We start from the raw sequence: 27,718 nt of genomic DNA, 5'->3' as shown, positions 1-27,718 counted from the left end.
GATAGAGAAATGGTTTATTGTTGTTGTTGCATACAATAAGAGAAGCTGACACTTCAAAACAATGATTTTTTTGATTTCCGGTCAGCTCATGAGGCACCCACTTATTGAGCTTTTTCACCTTTCCAATTTGCTCCAAATGCCGAATGACTGTAGAATTATTGACGTTGACATTGAGTTCTTCAGCAATTTCTCATGCAGTTGTAAGAGGATCAGCTTTGATGATTGCTATCAGTTGGTTATTATCAACTTCTGATGGCTGGCCACTGAGCTCCTCATTTGCAAGGCTCTCATCTCCTTTGCAGAACTTCTTGAACCACCACTAAACTGTATGTTTGTTAGCAGTTCCTGGCCCAAATGCATTCGCTGTTGATGTTGTGCGTTGTCTCTGCTGCTTTACAGCCCATTTTGGACTCCAATAAGAAAATTGCTCAAATTTACTTTTTGTCTAACATCATTTCCATAGTCTAAAACAAATATGAAATAAACAGCAAGTAATAAGTCACTAGCAAAATAATAATAATAATAAAGTGAGAAACGTGCATTAAAATGATACAAAAGGCCAGGGGTGGTGGCTCTTGCCTGTAATCCTAGCATTCTGGGAGGCCAAGGCGGGCAGATCAATTGAGCTCAGGAGTTCAAGACCATCCTGAGCAAGAGTGAGATCCCATCTTTACTAAAAAAAAAATAGAAAGAAATTTACTGGACAACTAAAAATATGTAGAAAAAAAAAATTAGCCAGGCAGGGGCACATGCCTGTAGTCCCAGCTACTCAGGAGGCTGACACAGAAGGATCACTTGAGCCGAGGAATTTGAGATTGTTGTGAGCTAGACTGACACCACAGTACTCTAGCCCGGGCAATAGAGTAAGAATTTGTTGGGTTTTTTTTGAGACAGAGTCTCGCTCTGTTGCCCAGGCTAGAGTGAGTGCCATGGCGTCAGCCTGGCTCACAGCAACCTCATACTCCTGGGCTCAAGCGATCCTACTGCCTCAGCCTTCCAAGTAGTTGGGACTACGGGCATGCACCACCATGCCCGGCTGATTTTTTCTATATATATTAGTTGGCCAATTAGTTTCTTTCTATTTATAGTAGAGATGGGGTCTCGCTCTTGCTCAGGCTGGTTTCCAACTCCTGGCCTTGAGCGATCCTCCCGCCTCGGCCTCCCAGAGTGCTAGGATTACAGGCATGAGCCACCGCACCAGGCCCAGAGTGAGACTTTGTCTCAAAATAAATAAAATAAACAAAAAAATAATGCATAACATAACCACATTTACTTTTAAATGTATTCCAAATCAAATAGCAAATTTCAACAATGCCTAAACCGCAATTACTTTTGCACCAACCTAGAGAAGCAATTCCTGCCTCTCCAATGTGCAAACTGTAGAAATGGAGTGATGTGACTTTCTAAGCGCTTCTAATGTGCCTGTTAGATCATACAGTCCCATAGGCTCAGACAGATGACTTCCAATTATGTCTGGGAATTTTTTTTTTTTTTTCATATTTTCTTTGTATTTCTCTTCAATAGTTGATTGACCCAACATCTTTCTGTCTGCTCTATACAATGAAAATACAAACTAAATGAGAATAGAAAAAATGATTGAAGCATTAAATTGTACAAATTACAAATCTGTTCCGAATTATACTTACATTAAATAAAATACGCATTTCAATAAGAGATCTACAGTGAGTGACTCTATGCGTTCTGGAGAGCTTCACGACATCTAGGCAGGGCCAACATTCATGGAAGAAGCTAAGAGAATTTGCCTCCAACCACAGTTTGTAGCGGGTTTCTTACTGCCAACCTGCGCGTTACACTGAACACATCATTAGCGTCACCTGTGCAGGAGACCAGTTTTTTTTTTTTTTTTTTGAGACAGAGTCTTGCTTGTTGCCCAGGCTAGAGTGAGTGCCGTGGCGTCAGCCTAGCTCGCAGCAACCTCAAACTCCTGGGCTCGAGCAATCCTTCTGCCTCAGCCTCCCGAGTAGCTGGGACTACAGGCATGCACCACCATGCCCGGCTAATTTTATATATATATATACATTAGTTGGCCAATTAATTTCTTTCTATTTATAGTAGAGACGGGGTCTTGCTCTTGCTCAGGCTGGTTTCGAACTCCTGACCTCGAGCTATCTGCCCGCCTCGGCCTCCCAGAGTGCTAGGATTACAGGCGTGAGCCACCGCGCCCGGCTAGGAGACCAGTTTTGTTTGGGGAAGGGTAAGCAAGCTCTAGCCTCAATTTTGAGTTCATTACAACTTCTCAAGAATTTCACCAACAGCCTATACAGTACAATTTCAAAAAAGTAAACATGTTAAGCTAAGCAGACAACTCTTTAGAAACCCAAATACATGTTCTTGCTGTATTTATGTGGAATTCTCCATCTACGATGGGCAGTCATGAAGATGGTCTTATTCGGGACAACATGGTCACAGGGCTGGGACAATCCAGTGGGACTGAGAGGGAGCGTGAGGACGGGGGAGAGGTGGGGCTACCTCTTGCTGTTTCACGTTAGAGACAAACTGTAACACAGTCCGTGGGCCTGCAAGCTGCCCCTTCATCATCTGGCCTAACGCTTGATGTAGTCATCCACTTTGCTCCGGAAGTCCTCCTTGTCCCGCAAATGATGCCCTGCAGCTTCAATATTCAGTGGATCATCAAAATTCAAAAGATCAGTAAACAAAGAGTTTAATCCCCAAACAACATCCTTCAGTGTCCTTGTGGGAGCCCAGCCAGTGCCGTCAACTGAGTGTTCCCTCAGTAAACTTAGACAAATTTCACCTGTCTCTGTGATGTTGGGGTGCCAAATCCTGGTCAAGCATTTCACTCTGGGAGGCACCATGTTGTATGCATCGGGAACTTCAGTTTCAAACTGAAATTCTCCACCCTGGTAGTAACCCTCATCTGGGGTTACAGTTAGCTGAAAGCAGTGAAGCTTGTTTGGATCAGGGAAATGCACTTTACATGTACAAGGTAAATTAGCTTCAAGTTCTGCAACCTCTTTAACAAGCAACTTGTCTCTCACAGAAACCCTCCGAGTGGAGTCGGACGCTGTGGCTGACGTCCGGGACCCTTTGAGACCGTCATCGCGCTTCAGTTTGCTTGCTAGCGTTAGCATTACTGCCACCTGTACCCTGGGCACCCGGAGACAGGCGAGGCGGGCCCGGCGCCCAACACCATGCCCGGCCGGGCGGGGTGGCGGGACCGGAAGTCTGTCTGGGAATTTTTAATGTTGTTATTTTATTGGTGGGTAGACACATCTTGTCTCTGTCCTTCATAAATAAGAAAAAACACTTGTATGAATTTATTTCCTCAAGAAAAATGATTACATTCACAAACGGGAATAAAAACCTAGTATCACTTTGAGGAGAGGTTTGTTTCTGTGGGACATGCAACACGACATAATTTAAAGCCTCAGGTAAATATTAGTGACATTGATTATTTCCTATGGGACTACCGTGTGTCAGGTATTGTACCAGGATATAAGTAACATATAACATCTTATTTAAGCCTTACAATCATCCTACATGAGGCAAAAATAGATTTTCTCTTTCAGAAAAAGAAACCAGTCTTGACCATGATAAATCAAGAATCAAGCCCAGGTCCATCTGCGATGTGGAGCCTGTGAACAAACCCTCATGGAAGGGGCAGGGTGTAGGGGGCGTCTTACTCGTCTGCTGGAACTGGGTAGTCCATAAGTTGAAAGATGATCTTCTTGGGTGAAGTGCGTATCAGCAAGGTAATGACCCGTAACATATCATGCTTCATACTGTGAGCAGAATTTTCACACAGTTGGTTGTAAATGACATCCACAATCTTAGAAACCTGGAAGAGAAATTTCACAGGTCAACAGGAGTCTCCTGCTCCATGGTCACCTCTAAACTAAAGCATTTCTTGGACATAAGAATTCAGTCCTTCTCAGAATGACCAAGGTATCAATTAATACTCAAATAAGCGCTAGCAGAAAACATATTTATACGTTTGACTACATAATGCAAAATATTTATTTGGATGACTACTAAATATGTGCATTTATGGATAGTGGGAAAATGCCCCCTTTTTAAATAAGTTTATGTTAGGAGGGTAGAATTCATTATATGAAACATATAAGCTCAGTACGGAAAACATAAGAATAATTCAAGTGTTTAAAAAAAGAAAATCAAAACAATGGAACAGAATACATTGCAATTACAGTATGATACGGCAACCCATAAATCCTTTTCCTTTCAGTCTTTCCTTAGTCATCAATAAGCTGAAGGTAGAGAATGTGAGTAGGACATGTGAATGACAAGAAATGAATGAGATGAAAACAGTTTTGTGCAGTGTTCCCACTCTTTTGGTAACAATGAAATGCATATGCATATGTGAACTACAAAATACAAATGACATTACTTTGGTGATTCTGCATATGAATTAAGTTCTCTTATTTTACATTTATGACTGGCATTGCACAATATAAATATATATAGTAAAATTTGGGCTAATAATTTAAAATTTTAGTTGTTTTTTAGTTAGAAATACATTAAATAGCAAATAAAAACACCATTAAGATGAGAGAGAGTGAGAGAGAGAGGGAATGGAGGAAAAAAAAATACTTCCTATGCTTGTATATTTAATGACAATTGTTTTCTTTGTTGTGAAAAGGAAGGCCCATATTTCATTTTCCACTAAGCCCCACTAATTGTGTTGCCAGCCCTATACCAAGCAGAGGAATCTTGAAACCTTCCCTAGAGGCTACACATGGGATTTCAATTACAGCTGTACTATTTTATTATTAATGTATTTCGCTAAAAAATCTAAAGGAAATGTAGCAAAATATGATTTAATATGATTGGTAGGTGAGTATTTATTATAATATTCTCTAAAATTGTTCTGAATGCTTAAATTATTTCACACAAAAAGCCTCATTTTATTAAAGTGATATAAAGAACAATGGCAAGAAATATGTATGAAAAGAAGTAGGCATGTAGGGGGAGGGCGGAGCAAGATGGCAGACGAGAAAAACAGCAAGCCAAAGTGTCTCTGCAAAAAAGACAGATTTTATTCTCAACAAAATTCTAGCTAATTGAATCCAGGTTCTTATCAAGAAAATAATCCATCACAACCAAGTGGACTTCATCCCAGGGATGCAGGGATGATTCAACATATGCAAATCTATAAATGTAATTCACCATATAAATAGAAGCAAAAACAAAGACCATTTGATCCTCTCGATAGTCGCAGAAAAAGCATTTGACAAAATTCAACATCCTTTTATGATAGTAACGCTTAACAAATTAGGCATAGATGGGGCTTACCTAAAAATGATACAAGCCATATATGACAAACCCACAGCCAACATTATACTGAATGGGGAAAAGTTGAAAGCATTCCCACTTAGAACTGGAACAAGGCAAAGTTGCCCACTATCTCCACTTCTTTTCAACATAGTGCTGGAAGTCCTTGCTACAGCAATTATACAAGAGAGTGGAATTAAGGGCATCCAAATGGGAGCAGAAGAGATCAAACTCTCACTCTTTGCTGATTACATGATATTATACCTAGAAAATCCCAAGGTTTCAACCAAGAGACTCCTTGAATTGATAAATGAATTTGGTAAAGTCTCAGGATACAAAATTAATACACAGAAATCAGAGGCATTCATATACAGCAACAATGGTAAAAGTGAGAACCAAATCAAAGACTCAATTCCCTTCAAAATAGCAATAAAGAAAATAAAGTACCTAGGAATATATTTAACTAAGGAGGTAAAAGACCTCTACAGGGAGAACTATGAAACACTGAAGAAGGAAACAGCAGAGGATGTAAACAGGTGGAAGAATATACCATGCTTGTGGGTTGGCAGAATCAACATTGTTAAAATGTCTATACTACCCAAAGTTACCTACAGAGTCAATACAATCCCTATCAAAATACTGTCATCATTTTTCACAGATATAGAAAAAATAATTTTATACTTCGTATGAAACCAGAGAAGACCCCTCATAGCAAAATCAATCCTAGGCAATAAAAACAAAATAGGAGGTATCAATTTACCAGACTTCAAACTATGCTACAAGGCTACAGTAATTAAAACATATTTTTACTGGCACAAGAACAGGGACATTGACCAGTGGAACAGAACAGAGAACCCAGATATAAGACCATCCTCATATAGCCAACATTAATCTTCAACAAAGCAGACAAAAACATACACTGGGGAAAAGAATCCTTATTCAATAAATGATGCTGGGAAAACTGGATAGTCACATGTGGAAGACTGAAACAGGACCCACACCTTTCACCTCTCACAAAAATCAACTCACTCTGGGTAACAGACTTGAACAGTAGGTGTGAAACTATTAGAATTCTAGGGGAAAACATTGGAAATACCCTTGTAGACATTGGCTTAGTCAAAGAATTTATGAAGAAGACCCCAAAGGCAATCACTGCATCAACAAAAATAAATAAATGGGACCTGATCAAACTAATAAGCTTCTGCACAGCCAAAGAAACTGTCAAGAGAACAAACAGACAATCCACAGAATGGGAGAAAATTTTTGCAAGCTACACATCTGATAAAGGTCTGATAACTAGAATCTATTTAGAACTCAGGAAAATCAGCAAGGAAATCAAACAACCCTATCAAAAAATGGGCAAAGGACATGAACAGAAACTTTTCAAAAGAAGATAGAATAATGGTCAACAAACATGAACAAATGCTCAACATCTCTAATCATCAGGGCAATGCAAATCAAAACTACAATGAGATATCACTTATCTCCAGTGAGAATAGCCTTTATTAACACGTCCCAAAACAATAAATGTTGGCGTGAATGAGGAGAGATAGGAACACTCCTACATTGCTGGTGGGACTGCAAACTAATTCAACCTCTGTGGAAAGCAATATGGAGATACCTTAAAGCAGTACAAGTAGCTCTACCATTTGATCCAGCAATCCCATTACTGGGCATCTACCCAAAAGAACAAGGGTCACTCTATCAAAAAAGAGACCTACACTCGAATGTTTATAGCAGCACAATTCACAATTGCAAAACTATGGAAACAACCCAAGTGCCCATCAATTTATGAGTGGATTAATAAAATGTGGTATATGTATACCATGGAATACTACTCAGCTTTAAGAAACAATGGTGATCTAGCACCTCTTGTATATTCCTGGATACAGCTGGAACCCATTCTATTAAGTGAAGTATCCCAAGAATGGAAAAATAACCACCACATGTACTCACCAGCAAATTGGTATTAACTGATCAACACCTAAGTGGATATATAGAAATAACCTTTATCAGGTGTGGGGCAGGTGCAGGGGAGGAGTTGGGTATATACATACAAAATGAGTGCGATGTGCACCAACTGGGTGATGGACACGCTTGAAGCTCTGACTTGAGGGGTGAGGGGGCAAGGGTAATATACATAACCTTAACATTTGTACTCCCATAATGTGCTAAAAATAAATAAATAAAAAAAGAATGAAACCGCCTCCCCCCACACACACAGAAAAAAAGAAGTAGGCATATACCAAAGGCAGTACGTGTATTTTAGAGAGGAAACCCTGTGTTCACCTGCTTATTGTCATGTATCTTACCATGGTGACCTTCTGGGCATGGTATTCCAGAGTCAGTTTCAATATGGATGCTGCCTCAGTTGCAATTTTGTTATCAAAGATACAGAGTTTCTTCAGGAGACTCCACACAAAGTCAGTCAGCAAGGAGGGCAGTAAGCTTTGTCCTATTCTCTGCAACCAAAAAGAAAAAAAAAAAAAAAAAAAAAGAGTCATGACATCAGGCCTTGCCAACCCCCACATAAGAAAGATAGTTAAACTCAGACATTGTGGGGAAGCTCCAGGGCCAGGTGGGGCCCCAAGACTTCTGTGCACCTTTTGCAACTTTGCCCTTGAAAATAAGTTGAGAGCTTTTACTCAAATTCAGACAGCAGGAAAAGGAAAGTGATGATTCATATAAACTCCCAATGCTTCTGCAGACAGGAGTAGACAGGAGCATTCTGCAGAGCAAAGACAAAAACAGGGAAAACTGGAGGGCAGGGGTTACCTCTTTATAAAATAGAGTTGTCCTCTACTGAAGTGGGACAGAGCATTCAAAGGGAGGCTAGAAAAAGTCTTACCAAGCCCCTGGAGAGGAAGGACCCCCTCCTTTATTAGAAAATATTAAAAATTATATTTTACAACAGTGTTGGTATAAAAATGAGTACAATACAAGTGGAATTATGCTTAATTGTTTCTTCTGATTTTAAAGGAATTCAACTGTTCAAATATCATAATGAACTTCTTCAGCTTTGGAAATGAGTTTGCTCAGATCAGAAACAAACGTGGTTACTAGAAGATGTAGGAGGGGATGGGGTGAGAAAGTCAAGGTGACTCAAAGGACTTTTCTCTTTCCCAGAAAGGGATCAGGAAACAGAAAGAGATAAAAGGCTTACATGTTCATGATTGAGGTGTAAGAAATACAATTCAAACAATCCCTTTTAAAAGTGTCTCTGCAACAAAGATAGATTTTAGATAAAAGTCAAAAAAAATTAACAAGCAGACAAACATAGATCTGATGAAGGTCAGAAGGAAGGGTGCCTGAAACTACAGGAGACTCCATGGGAAGACGTTTTGGAGCAGAACTGGAAGGAGAAAGGCACCAGCAGGGTCTAAACCCTGAGAGGCTTGGAGATCAGTGACAAGGGTAGGTGGAGTGATTAAATGTCCCCTCCCTTGCATCTTGGACTGCTGGTGGGCTCCTGAGTTGCTAGAGAGAACTGCCAACACCAGCGCAGTGACTGATGCTGCCAGCAAGTGGTGAGGCTCTTACAGACAGGGTAATAGGCTCCCATCTCCCTTGGGGCATCTCCTTCCCCACAGATCCAAGTGCCATAATGCTTCATTTTCCTCTTCCCCTTCCCTACCCTCAGATGCCAAGAGAGACAATTTAGCCACCACCCTGAGGTATCTGTAGGAAATGGGACCTTTCCTTTTGGAACCCTAGAGTGGACTGAGAGGGGTACTCAGGCTTTGAGCTCTCTAGCCGCCAGCCCTTCCAGGTGCTGCTTGCCTGGTGACTCCAGCAGAGCAACACTAATCCTGAGGTGGAGAGACATTGATCCAGCTTGGTCACCCTATGGGTGACTTGAGACTGGCACTTGTCTCCTTGGCAGAGGCAGGGATCAATCTCCTGGGCTAGTGGGTAGGCCTGCAGTCCGGATTCTATACACACAGGTCTCAATTGCATTGCCCGGGGCCACAGAAGGGATATTTGTGAACTAGTCTGCTGAGGTGTGTGTGACTTCAGGGCAGATCAGGGTGGGTCCTAGCTGTAGTGTGCTTGGGGGTTAACCCTCCTCCCATGGGAGGGCTGGGATCCCAGCTCAGGCTGCAATCCTGGGCAGGGAACCTCTCGGCTCACATCACAGTCATGAGAGGTCTGCTGGCTTGAGGTCCTGCCTCCTGGCAAAGACCCAGGAGAAACCACAGAATTGGGAAGGGTGGAAAGGAGTAAGGCCTGCACCAGACTGCATGTCTCAGACAGCCCCACCTCCAGACTCAGACTTTTTGGCTGAGTGGGACCATTTCAGCCCCTCCCTGGCAGCTTTATGCAGAAGCAGAGAAAAGACCTTTGACCTCTGCTGACAGCATTTGTGGAGCTTGAGGGAAGGCTCACCCAAGCCAGCTCCACCTAGCTTCACTCCCTCATCTTCCCCCACTAAAGTGGAGCATAATCACACAGTTGGAAGTCCCAGTGCCTCACCCACCAGCTCAGGCACTAGAGTGCCTCACGAGAGGCAAGACAGATGGTTACAGGGCCCCAAAACAACACTACCACTTGCTCCTTCCAGCAAGTGCCACCTACTGACAGAGAGATCAATTTGAATACTCTTTTATTGCAACTATTGGCTCATCATACAGAGTGTGATTGAATCTCACCCACAACTATTCTCACCAACTAATCTCACCAACTATTGGCTCACAGACTAATCTGGGCATGTCATGAGTAAGAAGCAACAGCTGCTCCAGATGGGAAAGAATCAGTGAAACAACTCTAGAAGTGTGAAGAATCAAATATAAAGCACACCCCCAAAGGGGAACACCAGCTCATTAGCAATGGATATCAACCAATTCAGAACACTAAAAATGACAGAAGAACAATTTAAACATGGATTGTAAGAAAACTCAATAATATGCAAGAGAAAATGGACAGCCAACTCAAAGAAACCACAAAAAAGATCCAAGACTTGGAAGAAAAATTCACTGAAAGATTGAAATACTAAAGAAAAATCAAACAGAACTCTGGAAATGCAGAATTTATTCAAGAAATTACAAAACACAGCAAAAAGCCTCAAGAAAAGGGTAGATGATACAAAGGAAAGAATTTCAGGAATTGAAGATAACATCTTTCAATTAAATAAGTCAGTTGCAGAGACAGAGGCAGAGAAATATCAGAAAAGGGCAAAGCCTGCAAGAAATGCGAGGTTATGTGAAGAAGATAAACATGAGAATTATAGGCATCCCTGAGGGTAAAGAAGCAAATACACAAGGGTTGGATAAGCTATTTGAATATGTAATGGAGGAAAATTTCCCAGGCCTTGTTAAAAAATCTAGATATTCAGGTAAAAGAAGCTCAAAGGACTCCTGGGAAATTCATAGCAAACAGGAAGACACCATGACACAGAGTCATCAGATTGGCCAAAATAACCATGAAAGAGGCCACCCTATGAGCTATAAGGTGAAAGAAGCAGGTAATCTACAGAGGAAAACCCATCAGAATAAAGGCAGATTTCACATCTGAGACCTTACAAGCAAGAAAGGACTAGGGCCCCATTCTCACCCTTCTCAAACAGAATAATGCCCAGCCTAGAATCTTGTACCATGCAAAACTAAATTTCTTATATGAAGGAGAAGGAAAGACCTTCTCAGACAAGCAAAGATGGAGAATTCATTGAGACAGGACCTGCCCTCCAGGAAGTACTAAAAAAAGCATTACACACAGATTAGCACAATCAACACTCACCAATGTAAAATCATCAAAAAGCTAAAGTTCAAAGGCCAGATACCTCAATGACTTCAAGAGAGAGAAAAAAGCAACAAATGTTAACTCAACAAGATGAACAGAAATCTGCCCCATTTATCAATTCTTTCAATAAATGTGAATGGCTTGAACTGCCCACTAAAGAGAACTAGGCTGACTGAATGGATAAATATACACAAACCAATTATCTGCTGTCCTCAGGAAACACATCTACCAACAAAGATACATTCAGACTCAGGGAGAAGGGATGGAAAACAATATTTCAAGCAAATGGAAGCCATAAGAAAGCTGATATGGCAGTTCTGATTTCAGATAACTTAGTCTTCAAATCAACAAAAGTAATGAAATACAAAGATGGTTACTATATAATGGTGAAGGGCACAATTCAACATGAAGACATAACAATTCTAAATATTTATGTACCTAATTTAGGTGCATCCAGATTCATAAAGCAAATCCTACGTGATCTAAACAAATTAATAAACAGCAACACTGTAATAGCTGGGGACTTCAAGACCCCTCTGACAGAACAGGAAAGATCCTCCAAACAGAAAATAAACAAAGAAACAATGGACTTAACCAGAACTCTAGAACAAATGAGCCTGACTGACATTTACAGAACATTTTACGCCCAAATCACTAAATATATGTTTTTCTCATCAGCTCATTGAACATTCTCTAAGACTGACCATATGCTAGGCTACAAAGCATGTCTCAACAAATTTAAAAAAATAGAAATTATACCATGCATATTCTAAGACCACAGTGGGATAAAAGTAGAAATCAACTCCAACAGAAACTCTCATCTCTGTACAAAGTCATGGAAAATAAACAACCTTCTGCTAAATGATTATTTTGTTAAGGAGGAAATCAAGATGGAAATCAAAAAATTCTTTGAACTAAATGGTAAAGGAGACACAAGGTATCCAAACCTGTGGGACACAGCTAAAGCAGTATTAAGAGGAAAATTTATATCCACAGTGCTTACATCCAAAAGACAGAAAGATCACAAATTAACAATCTAATGAATAATCTCAAAGAATTGGAAAAGGATGAGCAAACCAACCCCAAACACGGCAGAAGAAAAGAAATAACAAAGATCAGAGTAGAACTAAATGAAATCGATAACAACAACAACAAAACTATACAGAAGAGTAATAAAATAAAAAGTTGGTTCTTTGAAAAAATAAACAAAATTAACATGCCTTTTGCTAGATTAATGAGAAGCAGAAGAGAAAGGATTCTAATAAACTCCATCGAGAATAAAAAAGGAGAAATTACAACTGATACCACAGAAATACAAAATGTCTTTTATGAATATTATAAACACCTCTATGCACATAAACTTGAAAACGCCTCCTTAGCCTCAATCAAGAAGAAATAGAATTCCTGAACAGACCATTATCAAGTACTGAAATTGAACCAGCAATAAAAAACCTTCCTAAAAAGAAGAGTCCTGAACCAAATGGTTTCACACCCGAATTTTACCAGACACACAAAGAATAACTGGTGCCTATCTGCGGAAATTATTCCACAATATCAAGAAGGAAGGAATCCTCCCCAACACATTTATGAAGCCAACATCACCCTGATACCAAAACCAGGAAAGAACACAACAAAAAAAGAAAGCTATAGACCAATATCCCTTATGAATAGAGATGCAGAACTTCTCAACAAAATCATAGCAAACCAAATTCAGGTGCTTATCAAAAAAATAATCCATGATGACCAAGTGGGCTTTATCCCAGAAATGCAGGGATGATTCAACATATGCAAATCTATAAATGTAATTCACCAAATAAATAGAAGTAAAAACAAAGACCATATGATCCTCTCAACAGATGCAGAAAAAGCATTCAATAAAATTCAGCATCCTTTTATGATAATAATGCTTAATAAAATAGGAATAGACGGGACTTACCTAAAAATAATACAAGCCATATAACATGACAAACCCACAGCCAACATCACACCAAATGGGGAAAAATTGAAAGCATTCCCATGTAGAACTGGAACCAGACAAGTTTGCCCTCTATCACCGCTTCTATCCAACATAGTGCTGGAAGTCTTAGCCAAAGCAATCAGATAGGAGAAGGAAATCAAGGTCATCCAAATGGGGGCAGAAGAGTCTTTGCTGATGATATGATCTTCTATCTAGAAAACCCCAAGATTCTGCCATGAGACTACTAGAATTGATAAATAAATTCAGCAAAGTCTCTGTCAATGTACAGAAATCAGTAGCATTCTTATATGCCAACAACAGTCAAACTGAGAATCAAATCAGAGACTCAATACCCTTCACAATAGCAACAAAGAAAATAAAATATCTAGTAATATATTTAACTAAGGAGATGAAAGATCTCTACAGGGAGAACTATAAAATGCTGAGGAAGGAAATAGCAGAGGCCATAAACAAGTGGAAAACCATAACCATGCTCATTCTTGGCAGGATCAACATTGTTAAAAATGTCTATACTACACAAAGTGATCTACAGATTTAATGCAATCCCTATTAAAATATCAACATCATTTGGCAGATCTAGAAAAAAAATAGTTCTATGCTTAGTATGGAACCAGAGAAGACCCAATATAGCAAAAGCAATCTTAAGTAAAAAGAACAAATTGGGAGGCATTAATTTACCAGACATCAGGCTATACTACAAGGCTATAGTAACTTAAACAGCATATCACTGACACAAGAACAAGGATATAGACCAATGGAACAGGACTTATAACCCAGATATAAAACCATCATCATATAGTTATCTAATTTTTGACAAAGCAGACAAAAACATACACTAGGGAAAAGAATCCTTATTCAATAAATAGTGCTGGGTAAATTGGATAGCCACATGTAGAAGACTGAAAGAGGATCCTCACCTTTCACCTCTCACAAAAATTGACTCACAGTAGATAACAGTCTTTAAGGAATGAAACCATAAGAATTCTAGAAGAAAATTTTGAAAAAACTCTTATAGACATTGGCCTAGGCAAATAATTTATGAAGAAGACCCCAAAGGTAATCACGGCAACAACAAAAATAATTAAATGGGACCTGATCAAATTAAAAAGCTTCTGCACAGCTAAGTAAACTGTCACAAAGGCATACAGACAACCTACAGAATGGGAGAAAATATTCACATGCTACACATCTGATAAATGGCTGATAACTAGAATCTATGTAGAACTCAGGAAAATCAGCAAGAAAAAAATCAAATGGCGCTATCTAAATGTGGGCAAAGGACATGAACAGAAAGTTTTCAAAAAAGGGTAAACTAATGGCCACATACATATGAAAAAATTCTCAACATCTCTAATCATGAGGGAAATGGAAATAAAAACCACCATGAGATTTCACTTATCTTCAGTGAGAATGGCATTTATCAAAAAAATCTCAAAACAATAAACGTTGGTGTGGATACAGAGAGATGGGAACACTTATACACTGCTTGTGGGACTGCAAATTATAGTAGAACCTCTGTGGAAAGTAATATGGAGATACCTCAAAGAGCTACAAGTAGTACTATTTGATCCAGCAATCCCATTACTGGGCATCTACCCAAAGGAACAAAATACATTCTACAAAAAAACATCTGCACTTGAACGTTTATAGCAGCACAATTCACAGTTGCAAAGATGTGGAAACAACCCAAGTGCCATGAATACATAAGTGGATTAATAAAATGTCATATATGGATACCATGGAGTTCTACTCAGCCATAATAAACAATGGTGATCTAGTACCTCTTGTATTATCCTGGATAGAGCTAAGTGAAGTATCCCAAGAATGGAAAAACAAGCACTGCATGTACTCACCATCAAATCAGTATTAACTGATCAACACTTAACTGCACATATAGGAATGACATTCATCAGGTGTCAGACAGATGGGAGTGGGGAAGAGGGGATGGGTATGTACACACCTCATGGGTGCAGTGCTCACGGCCTAGGGGATGGACATGTCTGAAGTTCTAAATTCGGGTGGGACATAGGCAATATATGTAACCTAAACATTTGTATCCTTGTAATATGCTGAAATAAAACGAATTTTAAAATAAAATAAAATTTGAACATAATTACATTACTATGGATCTCTCAGCTAATGAAAGATGAATGAGCCAGATTTTGTCTTTTTTGGCTTTACATAAAAAAAGTTACTCTCCCAAGTGCAAAAGGTACTCAATATCACCAATAAAGCTTTTCTGCATCCTCTTAAAAAGGATGGAGTATTGCTATTTTTTTGTGAATAGGGAAGAACTGAGGTCTGAGTGAGAATGGATGGCCAGCAGCCTCTGTCCCCTTGGGCCAAGGGGTGACAGATGGTAGTCTTGGAAAGCTATGGAAGAAAACTAAAATAGGGTAACCTAGGCTTAGTGAGGTGGACTGAATATCATAAATAGTTTGCCCTAGTTTAAGAAAGACAAATTTAATTATATAAGATGCTAAGTTAAAAAAATCATTGGAAGGGGGAATATTCTTTTTGAATAATTGTTTACTCAACAAAGCATTTATATATCTAAAAGTTGTAGAAGCAATTCCCAGTGAAATGTAGAACTAGAGTTAAAAGTTTCTGTCTTGTAAAGGCACTGCTATGACAGTAGATTAAATCAAAGGATAGAGTTTGCTTTATAAAATACGATCTACACCTAACTCTGTAGGAATACATCAATCACATAGGATCAGCTGGACTCCCTAGAGGTCACCTTTATATCCTCTTGCTTCTTGCTATCACACCATGTTGTTACATGTTCTTGATGCTACTTGTTTTAATTTCAGCATAGTGGATGTTAACTTGATATTCCACAATTTGTTTAGTATTCCTGCATGTTTGACTTACACTCTTTTTAAAAATCTCACATCTATGAAGAACATCTCGCAAATAGATGTATTACTTTATAAATCCATGAATGAGATTAATAGTTTATTGTCCATAAACAAGTTTTCCTTTTTTAAGTTACTGACACTTTCATGGCTCTCTGTGGATCCTTTACAAGACAGTGTTTTCTCTTACAACTGGTCACTACATAAAAGAAAAGTACCTTAGTTTGTGAACTGTTTTTTTCTTTCCTAATCCATTCCTTGCATTTAATGGTGTTTTTCTTCCAGCTCCTTTGGCTAACAACCTTGCTGCTTAAACTCCTATTTACATCATTTGGACTTTGTTTTTGGCTATGATCCTGTTGGTCTTCTTCTATAATCTTGGGTTCTCTCAACCCACCTGTTCCATCTACTTCTGATAGTCCTACACTTGGATTGTCCAGCCGCTAGTCCTGCATACAGAGCTAGCACTGGGCTTCGTTTGGTCTCACAATTGGGAGCTAAATAACAGGTCATGAACACAAAGACCCAAGGAATCTTCCCCCAAATCTGTTTTTTAAACCTGATGGACTTTAACTCAGATGAGAGAGGACACTAACCTGGGGATGGTGACAGTGAGTCTCCCAAACCACCTGGAAGAGGACCCGAGGAAGCTGCCTGGCCTAGGCTCACTAGCCCACTGGTGGCACTCAGGATTTCAATGCCAGGGCACTGGAGTGTGTGGAAGAAGAAAGAATGGCAAGTAAACCTACACGCAGATGCCTGGTTTCCTCATGAAAATGGACAGCTTCAGAGTCAACCAGGCCTGTGATTTTTGAGGTGAGGTGGATAAGAATGACCCTTGATTTTGGAAAGATACATCATCAGGCATACGGATATTTAATCTATGTGGCATTTTTTACCATATAATGTGAAATGTGTTGCTTCTGTATCTCCTCAGCCTCCCACAGTTCTAATGACCTCAGCCATGGGAGGAGAAGGCACTGCTTAGACCTTTCCATCCTAAGAAATTCCTAACCTTTAAGGCTTTCCAAGCAGTTTTACTGAGCTCCTGGCTCATTGTGTGTGGATACAAGGCCATCTGCTGGACAGCCCAACCTCAGCCCCAGGGCAAATTGACTAATAGAGCCTATGGATAAACTTATGTACTTTGAAGAAAGTAGGGGAATATATAGAGATATACAGCCTCCCAGTTTTCTCAAGGATTGGGACAGTGTAAAAACTATTTACTTGGTACTGAGGTAAACTATTTTATTGTCTTGTTTTTCAATTTAATAGCTCTTTTACACAAAATACAAGTCACAATGTCATTATTATGCTTGGGGAATAAATCATGATTGTATTGAAAAGGCTGTTAAGTGGTAACTTTGTTAATTTTTCTAAATAAGCAGCAGGTCCTCGTTTTTAGTGAACTGTTTATTATTTGTTAGCCAAGCAAAAAGAAGCATAACTAGAAAATACCTACTTCATGAACGTTTTATAAGAATTAGAGTAATATAAATTGTTATATTTGAGAATTATGAGCATAATTCTTATTAATAGAGATGAAAATCAGGAAACCAAAAATGCTCTATGTATCACTACACTTTGCTTCACTGAGTTTAAAAATATGGAAAAATACTTCTTATTAGAAATATAAACTTTGTAGAAATAAGTTGCCACTAAGAGTAATAATACATTTGTTACAAAAGCAATAGGATAAAGTAGGGGCTAAGTTACCTGAGAAATCTTACTTTTGTCTCGAAAGCCCGTGGACAGGAGTTCTATATCAGAAGAAGAAGGCAGGAGGTAGTTATGGTCATGGCTTGGAAGTTTACTTTGTTCAATATCCTCTGTATTAAGAAAAATAATTTAATGTTTATTTAATCATTGGTTTCTTCTATGGCATTGCTATTATATTTCAAGTTTCCTTTCCCTGCCCAATTCTGGAGATGTGAAGTTTTCTGAATATTTAACTCTATGCTCAGAGTTTAGTCACATAAAATATTGTGATGGCAGTGATCCAGAATTTATAAAGTGTTCAGGAGAGGTCATGTCAAATGTGAATGAAGAACATAAATAATTTTAATAGATTGAGTAGGTAACAATTATATTTAGACCATCAAATGCATCATTCAGTGCACTGGAAAAGCTAATGATAAGTTGGAAGGTCTACTGGTGAGATAACAGATTTGAAGACATTTTGAAAAGAGCTGAGGAATAGCATACTAGGAAAGCCAGAAGCTCTCAGTAAAAGCATCAGGTACACAGATGTCTTTAGCTCCAGACAAAGTGGGTTTTAAATGATTTTGTTTGTTTTTTAATGTATTTATGTATATATAATTGGCATATAACACATTTCAAATGTATAACTTGGTAAGTTTTTGTATATGTACATACTCATGAAAACATACCACAGTAAAATAAAGAAAATGAACATATCTATTGCCTCTAAAAGTTTCCTCATGTCCTTTTGTAACCCCTCACACTTACTCCCTGTACATGGCCCTTGATTCTAAGGCAACCACTAATCACTAATCTGCTTTTTGTCAACTTTGTATTTTCTAATTTCATGTAAGTGAAGTCGTATAGTATGTACTATTTTTTTTTTAATTTGGCTTCTTTCACCCAGCAAAACTATTGAGATTCCTCCATGGTGTCACACCTATCAATGGTTCATTATTTTTCATTGATGAGCACTATTCTATTATGTGTATATGCCAAAATCTCTTTATCCATTCACCTACTGATGGACATTTGGGTTGTTTCTAGTTTTTGGTTATTACCAATAAGAGTGTTATGAACATTCATAGACAAGTAAATGTTTGTATGGATATTTGCTTTGTTTTCTCTCAGGTAAATACACAGTCATGGAAGGACTGAATTATATATGGTAGATGTATGTTTAACTTTTTAGGATACTGCCAAATTATAATATTTTCTAAAGTTGTTATGCAATTTTACATTCTCCTATGTGAGTTCCAGTTACTATACATCCTTAACAACAGATGGTATGATCAGTCTTTTCAATTTTTAACATTCTAATGGGTATGTAGTGGTATTCCATTGTATTTTTAATTTACATTTTAAATAATTATATATAGAACATTATTTAATGTGATTTTTCACCCTCTGTGCTTCTTTGGTGAAATGACTATTCAAATCTACTCTTTTAAACATTATTTTTTTCATTTCAAAATATTAAGGGGTACAAATGTTTTTGTCACATGAATAGCTTCTATAATGCTTTTGTCATAGCTATAAGTGTGCTGATCACCCAAATAGTGTTCATTGTACCTGTTAGGTAGGTTTTTACCCCTCCCCTCTTCCCTCATACCCCCTTATTGATTTTGAACATTTTGACTTCTTTCTGTACCCACCAATTAGTTCCAAATTATTAGAGAGTTCGTGTGGTGTTTATTTTCCATTCTGGAGATACTGCACTTAGCATAATGGTCTCCAGTTCCATCCAAATTGCTGCAAAAACATTAATTCATTTATTTTTATGGCTGAGTAGTACTTCATGATATATATATCTGCCACATTTTGTTAATCCACTCATGAACTGATGCGTACTTAGGTTTATTCCACATCTTTGCCAATGTCAATTGTGCTGTGCTGAACATTAGAGTGCAGGTGTATTTTTCATAAAATTACTTCTTTTTCTTTGGGTAGATGCCCAGTAATGTGATTGCAGGGTTGAATGGCAGGTCTAATTTTAGTTCTGTGAGAAACCTCCATACTGTTTTCCATAAATGTACTAATTTGCAGTCTCACCAATAGTGTATACGTGTTCCTTTCTCTCTGCATCCATCCCAGTATCTATTGTTTTGGGACTTTTTAATAAAAGTCATTCTAACTGGGGTAAGAGGATATCTTCTTGTGGGTTTAATTTGCATTTCCCTGATGATTAGTGAGATTGAGCATTTTTTTCATATTTTTATTGGCCATTCTATCTTCTTTTGAAAAGCTTCTATTCATGTCTTTTGTCTACTTTTAATGAGGTTGTTTGTTTTATTTCTTGCTGATTTCCTTAAGTTATTCGTAAATTCTGGTTATTAGCCCTTTATCAGATGTGTAGCTTGTGAATATTTTCTCTCGTTCTGTAGGCTATTTGCTCTGTCAATTATATCCTTAACTCTACAGAAGCCTCTTAATTTAATCAAGTCCTATTTATTTATTTTTGTTGTTGTGATTGCCATTGGAGTCTTCATAAATCTCTACTTAGGGGAAAATTCATAGTCTTAAATGCATACATCAAAAAGACGGAAAGATCATAGATCAACAATTTAATGACATGTCTCAAGGAACTACAAAAGGAAGAGCAAACTACACCCAAAGCCAACAGAAGAAAATAAATAACTAAGGTCAGAGCAGAACTAAACTAAATGGAAAACAGACAACAAAAAAATACAAAGTATCAATGAAATAAAAAGTTGGTTCTTTGAACAGATAAACAAAATTGATAGACCTCTTGTTAGATTAACTAGGAATAGAAGAGGAAGAACCCAAATAAGTTCAATCAGAAATGAAAAAGGATATGTGACAACTGATACCACAGAAATACAAAATATCACTGGTGAATACTATGAAAATATCTATGCATATAAACTAAAACATGTAGAGGAAATGAACAAATTCCTGGAAACACACAACCTTCCAAGACTCAATCAGGAAGAAATAGAACTCCTGAACAGACCAAGAATAAGCAACAAGATTAAATCAGTGATAAAAAAAAAAAAGCTTCCAACAACAACAAAAAAATCTCTGGACCACATGGATTCATAGCCAAATTTTACTAGAACCTACAAGGTAGAGCTGGTACCAATACTGCAGAAATTATTTCATCACATTGAGAAGGAGAGAATCCTTCCCAACCCATTCTGTGAAGCCAGTATCACCTTGATACCAAAGCCAGAAAAGAACACATTAAAAAAAAACAAAGACAAATATTTCTTATGAATATAGATGCAGAAATCCACAAAAATACTAGCAAAACAAATTCAAGAGCACATTAAAAAAATAATTCACCATGACCAAGTGGGCTTCATCCCAGGAATGCAAGGACAGTTCAACATATGGAAGTCAATAACTGATTCACCACATAAACAGAAGCAAAAAGAAAGACCATATGATCATCTCAATATATGCAGAAAAAGTATTTGACAAAATTTAGCACCCTTTCATGATAAAAATCGTTAACCAACTAGGCATAGAAAGAATATTTTCAAAACTATAAAAGGCATATATGACAAACCCACAACCAACATCCTACTGAATGGGAAAAAATTGAAAGCATTCCCACTAAGAACTGGAACAAGACAACAGTGCCCACTGTTACCACTTCTATTCAACACAGTGCTGAAAGTCCTAGCCAGAGAAATCAGGCAAGAAGAAATAAAGAGTATCCAAATTGGTAAAGAGGAGGTAAAACTATCACTTTTTGATGATATCATCTTATATTTAGAAAACCCCAAAGACTCCAGCAAGATATTCCTGGAATTGATAAATTCAGCAAAGTCTCAGGGTACAAAATCAGTGTACATAAATCAGTAGTATTACTATACACCAACAACAATCAAACCGAGAGTCAAATAAAAGATACAATACCATTCACCATAGTCACAAAGAAAGAAAATATCCAGAAATATACTCTACAGAGAGAACAGTGAAACACTGGAGAAAGAAATCACAGATGACACAAATGGAAAAACATATCATGCTCATGGATCAGTAGAATCAACATTGTTAAAATGTCCATGCTACCCAAAGTGATTTACAGATTCAATGCAATCCCCATCAAAATCCAACATCGTAGTTTGCAGATCTAGAAAAAATAATTCTATGCTTCATTGGAAAAGTGCCTGAATAGCCAAAGCAATCTTAAACAAAAAGAACAAATCTAGAGGCATCATATTACCAGACTTCAAACTATACTATTAATAGTGGTCTATAGTAACAAAAACAATGTGGCATTGGCACAAAAATAGAGACAGATTGATAGAACAAAACAGGGAACCTGGATATAAAACCAACTACATACAACCAACAGATCTTTGACAAAGCAGAAAGCAATATACACTTAGTTATAAAAGCCATATTCAATAAATAATGCTGAGAGAACTGGGTATCCACAAACAGAAGAATGAAACAGGATCCATATCTCTCATCACTCACAAAAATTAATTCAAGATGGATTAAAGACTTAAATGTAAGGCAGGAAAAATCATAAGAATGCTAGAAGAAAATGTTGGAAAAACTCTTATGTTTGTATATTTAAAGTGAGATTCTTATAGGTAGTGTATAGGTCAGTTTTGGTTTTTTTTCAGTCTAAGAATCTCTGCCTTTTTATTTTATTTGGAACATTTATTTATGGTGATAGGGTTTAAGTCTTTTCTTATTTGTTTTGTATTTTTGCCATCTATTATTTCTGTTTTTTCTCTTTTTTTCCTTCTTTTGAATTAAATATTTTTTATTATTTTATTTTATCACCATTTTGGCTTATTTTATACAATTTTGCTATATTATTAATATATTAGTGGTTGCATTAGGGTTTATATGACATATCATTTAAATTATTAAAGTTTACTTCCAAGTGGTAGTTTATAACTTTGTGCCTAGTAGAAGAACCTTGTTAAATGATACTAAAATAGTTTAGACTAGGGATAATTTATTTCTCCTAATGAGACAATATTTCTCTGAGTACCCTACCCCATTACTTGTGTATTATATGAAGTTTTAAATTCTGGCTTAGAGGCATAGGCACTGTTACCAGCCTTCATGAGCTTACTGGGTTTTTTTTTTTCTGTAATCATTGTTTATTATTCCCCCATCCTCAGCCTCAGGCAGTTTTATAAAAACAGTTTTCTTAAAATAGTATTTGTATATTTATCCCCTTCAAGGCTTTGTGCCATTGTTGTCACATGTTTTCCTTTTATATTGTTGTTATTTTTTGCTTTAAACTGCTGATTATCATCTAAAGAGATTTAAATAAGAAAGAAAAATTTAATATTTATCTACATGGTTGTAATTTCCAGTGCTCTTCATTCCTTTCTGTAGATCTAGAATTTCATCTGGCATCATTGTTTTTCTTGAAGGATTTCCTTTAACATTTCTTATACTATAGATCTGCTGGTAATAAATTTTATCAGCTCTTTTATATCTATAAATCTATATTTCAAAATGCATTTTTTTCTGGTTAAAAAATTCTAGATTGATAGTTCTTTTTTCTTTATGATGTTGCTTCATTGCCTATGGCTTGCATCATTTTGGATGAGAAATCTGCTGTAATCCTTACCTCTCTTCCTCTGTGTATAATGTGTTTTTTTTTTAATTTGACTCCTTTTCCAGATTTTATCTTTATCATTAGTTGTAAGCAATTTAATTACCCAGTACCTTGATGTTGTTTTCTTCACATTTCTTGTACTTTCTGGGTTTTGGGGTCTACTAGTTTTAGCTTTTATGAAATTTGAAAAATTTTCAGCCATTATTCTTTAAATATTTTTTCTTTCTTCACTTTCTCACCTTCAGGGACTCAAATGAGACACGTATTAGGCTGACAGATTGTCTCACAGCTCACTGAGGTTCTATTTGTTTCAGTCTTTTATTTCTCTGTTTAATTTTTGATAATTACCATTACTAAGTCTGCAACTTAGTCTCACTAACCTTTTTTTCTTGCAATTTCTAATTGCTGTTAATCCCTGCCAGAGAGTTTTTCTTCTTAGATATTATAGCTTTTATGTCTAGAGGTTCAGTAAGGGTCTTTTAGAAGTTTTTCTATGTCTCTACTTAACATGTTCATCTTTTCTATTAACTCCTTAAATAAATGGAATATAGTTATTGTAATTGTTTTAATGTTTCCATTTACTGATCATCTATGTCATTTCTGGATCAGTTTTGATTGATTTTTATCCCCATTATAGGTTTTATTTTCCTGAATTTTTGCATGCTTGATATTTTTTTATTGGACATCAGACATTGTTAATTTTAACTTGTTGAGGGCTGCAACTTTTGAATTCCTAGAAGTAGTCTTTAGCTTTGTTCTGGTGAGAAATTATAATATTTGGAGGTAATGATCCTTTTATATCTTGTTTTTAAGCCTTGTTAAATGATAATAAAATAGTTTAGACTAGGGATAATTTATTTCTCCTAATGAGACAATATTTCTCTGAGTACCCTACCCCATTACTTGTGTATTATATGAAGTTTTAAATTCTGGCTTAGAGACATAGGCACTGTTACCAGCCTTCATGAGCTTACTGGTTTTTTTTTCTGTAATCCTTGTTTGTTATTCCCCCATTCTCAGCCTCAGGCAGTTTTCTAACAGGCATGTTCTCGTTGGTACTCTGCTAAATACTTAAAGGGGGCTCTTATGTCTCTGTACATCTCTGGAGTGTTTTGTGTATGGGTGTGCGTGTACACTCATCCCTGGTACTCTGCCCTTTGAACTCTAGATATCTTCATCTCCCTGGACTATCAGTTCTGTCTCTTCAACTTGGTGAGACTGTTGGGCTATCTTTTTTGTGTGCTAGAACTTAGAAACTTACTCTAGATGGTAAGTTCAGGCAATTAAAGACCCCACCTCATTTATTCCCATCTTCCCATCTCACAAGAAACATTGTCCTCCATTATTTGATTCCAGTGAACTAAGAACCAAATGTATATCTTAAGTTTATTTCATGGAAGAGAACATAGAGTAAATCTGTTCTCTGTTAGTATATCTTGCATGAAAGCAGGTGTATACTGTAAGTACTTTTAACCTTTATTCTGAGATGCAGGTAAGTTACTTGGAAATAGTTTCAGATCTTCCTTTTATGCTTTGTTAGGCAAGCCATAGCAACATTCATTTTAGTCTTGGGCTGATTCTTCTCCTCCATTAAAGCAATAATCTTTTGAGTATTCTATTGGATGCCCCATTAGAGGAAGAAATATACTTCATTTTTAAAACCCCATTGGTCACTTCTCTCATTCCTCTTTCTCCCTGCATTCCTTTACCCATCATTAACACTCAACACTAATCTAAGCATACTAGTTTACAAATTTGAAGAACCAACTATTATTAGAATTTTTTGAAAATGGTAAAAACATTAAAACAAACATGTTTTAGAAAGTAGAGCTACAGATCTTGGGGAAGGATTTAGAAATTCACAGACCTAGAGCTTTCTTGGGACCCATAAGTAGAATAATTAGGAACAGATTTTTAGTAACCCTTAGAAAAGGTGGTGAACCATTCTTACCAGTCTGACACTTTGCAATGTGGAGGAGGTGATACAGTCCCAGTGCTGCTTGCTGTGTGATTGAGGAATCAGCATGGGAACACAAAAGACACAGCTCTGCTGCCAGGACACCCAAACAGGGAGCATCAACACTTGTCTAATGGGGAAACAAAAGAAAAATGCATTTGCTATGCATAGTCAGCATTGATGTCTGCAACTGGTCCTATTATATATCAGACTAGGATTAGAGGATAAACTTCAGAGTTTATAAACTATGTATTCAAATCCTGGCTCTGTTACTGAGTCTCAATTTTCTCATCTAAGAAATGAAGACAAGCGCCACCTTGTAACAGTTATTGTGAAGGGGGAAAAGGGGCAAGATTTATGACAAAAAGTTAAGTTTCTAGCAAACTACTTAGAAATAATAGTAACTCCCTAACACTAGTTTTTATTCCATAAAGCAGGTAGAAATTTGCAGATAGAAAATTTCCAGGATATAGGGAAGGAGGGTGAGACATGGATTTCCAAAATCTTTAATGGTTCCTTCTTCACATATGAAACACTCCATATGCCTCTGTAAATGACTGGGAGAAGTCTGACCTTTTTTCCTGGAATTGCTCGGGGAAACTCAATTTTTTAAATTCAGAGTTTGCTTCTGATATCAAAGCTACTACTACAACATTTATTTCCCCTTACAACTTCTTTGAAATATAGGCTGCTGAAATATTTAGGTTTTCATCTTTGACTGCTTAGCTAAATCAAATCCAAATAGAGAAAGGAGTGGAGACATAAAAGAAGAGAGGAGAGGTGTAAGAGACATTTGCTTTTATGAAGATATGAGTACCCTTTACCAATTTTGTGTGCCTTCTTTTTAAACAAAGAAGGGCTCTGCCCACATGGAGGCTTGGCAAACAGGTGGCATGGCCTGCCAGGTATTCTTGTCTCTAAGACAAGTGATTACTTTTCCTAGATATTTGCTTTCATGATTGGAGCAAGTGCTGATGGTAAAGTTAGATTTTAAGTGTGGGATCCCAAAGTCTGCATCTACTTCTTTCTATGCCTCTCATGTGGCTTGACTCACTCATGCCTCTCTCTCTCTCTCTCTCTCTCTCTCTCTCTTTCTCTCTCTCTCTCTCTCTCTCTCTCTCTCTCTCTCTCTCTCTCTCTCTCTCTCTCTCTCTCACACACACACACACACACACACACATACAGAGTAATTTCTAAGAACTCTGATGTGACCTAGGTCATAGGGTAAGGCCATAACTGAATCGGGATGCTGGAAGTGATGGTCTCAGTAGGAGAAGGGAAGATTATAAATCTCGTTCTTCTATGGATATTCTCCTTGGATTTTTCCCACCCATACTTCTTTGTAAGACTGGCCGGGGACTTCCCCTTGTAGGAGGCCTATGACTTAGGAGAATTTAGAAGTAGACAGTATTAGCTGACTCTACTTTGGGACCTAGGGAGAAATTATCTCTTTCCCTGGATATCCTTTTCTTTGGATTTGCATTCCAGGTTTCTTTTTTCTATCTGATGGCAAGATTTTAAAAACCACCCTTGTATATGGGCCTAAGTTAAAAGGGTGAGGAGTTCTTTCTCTCTATTGGACATGATAGAGGAGGAGTACTCAGAGCTTAGCTCACTGAAACAGGACTACGTACAGGGCATGGGCCCTACGGTCTTATTGTATTACAGTTTTTACCTCAGATTTCCTCTCTGATTATCCCTTCTTGTGGATTTGTGGATGTATAATTCTTAGCAGGTGTTTTTGTAAATGAAGCTACTAGTGGTTTCCTTCGATTCTGTTTGCCAGACAAGATCTGTCTAGGTATATGTCTCTAGCAGAGTAGATGTGGCCATGTCTAGATTGCATCCCACTTACCTTCACCAATTAAAAAGGCATTTTGGGGGAGTGGGGCATGACCTAATATAGGCCAAGAGAGGAGTAAGCAGTGTGGATCGTGGAGCACGCTGATTACACTCTGCACTGACCCTTTGGAAGTGTGTCAGACACAGGTACATCTCCTCAGACACCAAACTGAAAACTTTCATTATGATAGACCCTGCTTTTATAGAAAATCTATCCAAGTGCTACAAAAAAGTGAAGTTAAGACCTGGAGAAAAGTAGCTTTTCAGTATTCATTCTTACGTCTAAGTACTCCAGCTTAGTGTTCTGGTTCTTTCCATCTGGATCCCTTCCTCTTTGTAGATCTGACCTCTCCAGTTCCCTATCTTAACAATAAAGATAGTTTTAAATGCTAGATTCCAGAGGCATTTTAGATCCTTCTTCTGTAAGTAATCTCTGTAGCTCCCTAAACAACGTACCTTCTGTTCTGTTTCTAATATCAGTTTGGAATATTACCTATCTATTCTTGCTATGATAAATTAGGGTTTAAAACTCAATTCCATCTTTCCACTTTGCCACATTCTCTCAGTAGAGTATATTACTTATTATTATATGTTACTATTTTAAATTCTTCTACTTTTGTGTTTCAATAATACCGTAATATTTTTATTTCTTGTTTCCTAAAACAAAGATATCTTGTTGGTCTTCTACCTAATAAGGTAAGTAGTTTGGAGAACTCTTATTTCTTTCCAACTTCCCTCCGTCACATCTACTTTTCTACAACTATTACCTGTACTCTTTTTTTGCATTTTTTATTATGATAAAATTTATATATAAC

At 37.4% G+C, this 27,718-nt stretch overlaps 1 protein-coding gene and 1 pseudogene across 1 annotated transcript in view; both read right to left on the bottom strand.

The window, feature by feature from the left end:
- Window positions 1-27,718, bottom strand: part of MROH9 (maestro heat like repeat family member 9) — a 97,354-nt gene that overhangs the window by 37,080 nt on the left and 32,556 nt on the right. Inside the window, 6 exon segments of the mRNA XM_076010452.1 lie at window positions 3,666-3,820; window positions 7,584-7,733; window positions 17,560-17,644; window positions 20,698-20,702; window positions 24,254-24,276; window positions 25,056-25,191. Of these exon segments, the coding sequence (XP_075866567.1) occupies window positions 3,666-3,820; window positions 7,584-7,733; window positions 17,560-17,644; window positions 20,698-20,702; window positions 24,254-24,276; window positions 25,056-25,191 (554 nt within the window).
- LOC105871692 (NEDD8-conjugating enzyme UBE2F pseudogene) lies at window positions 2,182-3,203 on the bottom strand (annotated as a pseudogene).

Source organism: Microcebus murinus, chromosome 2, assembly GCF_040939455.1.
Source record: "Microcebus murinus isolate Inina chromosome 2, M.murinus_Inina_mat1.0, whole genome shotgun sequence".
Taxonomy (NCBI): Eukaryota; Metazoa; Chordata; class Mammalia; order Primates; family Cheirogaleidae; genus Microcebus; species Microcebus murinus.
This window is presented reverse-complemented; position numbering and strand designations above follow the sequence as displayed.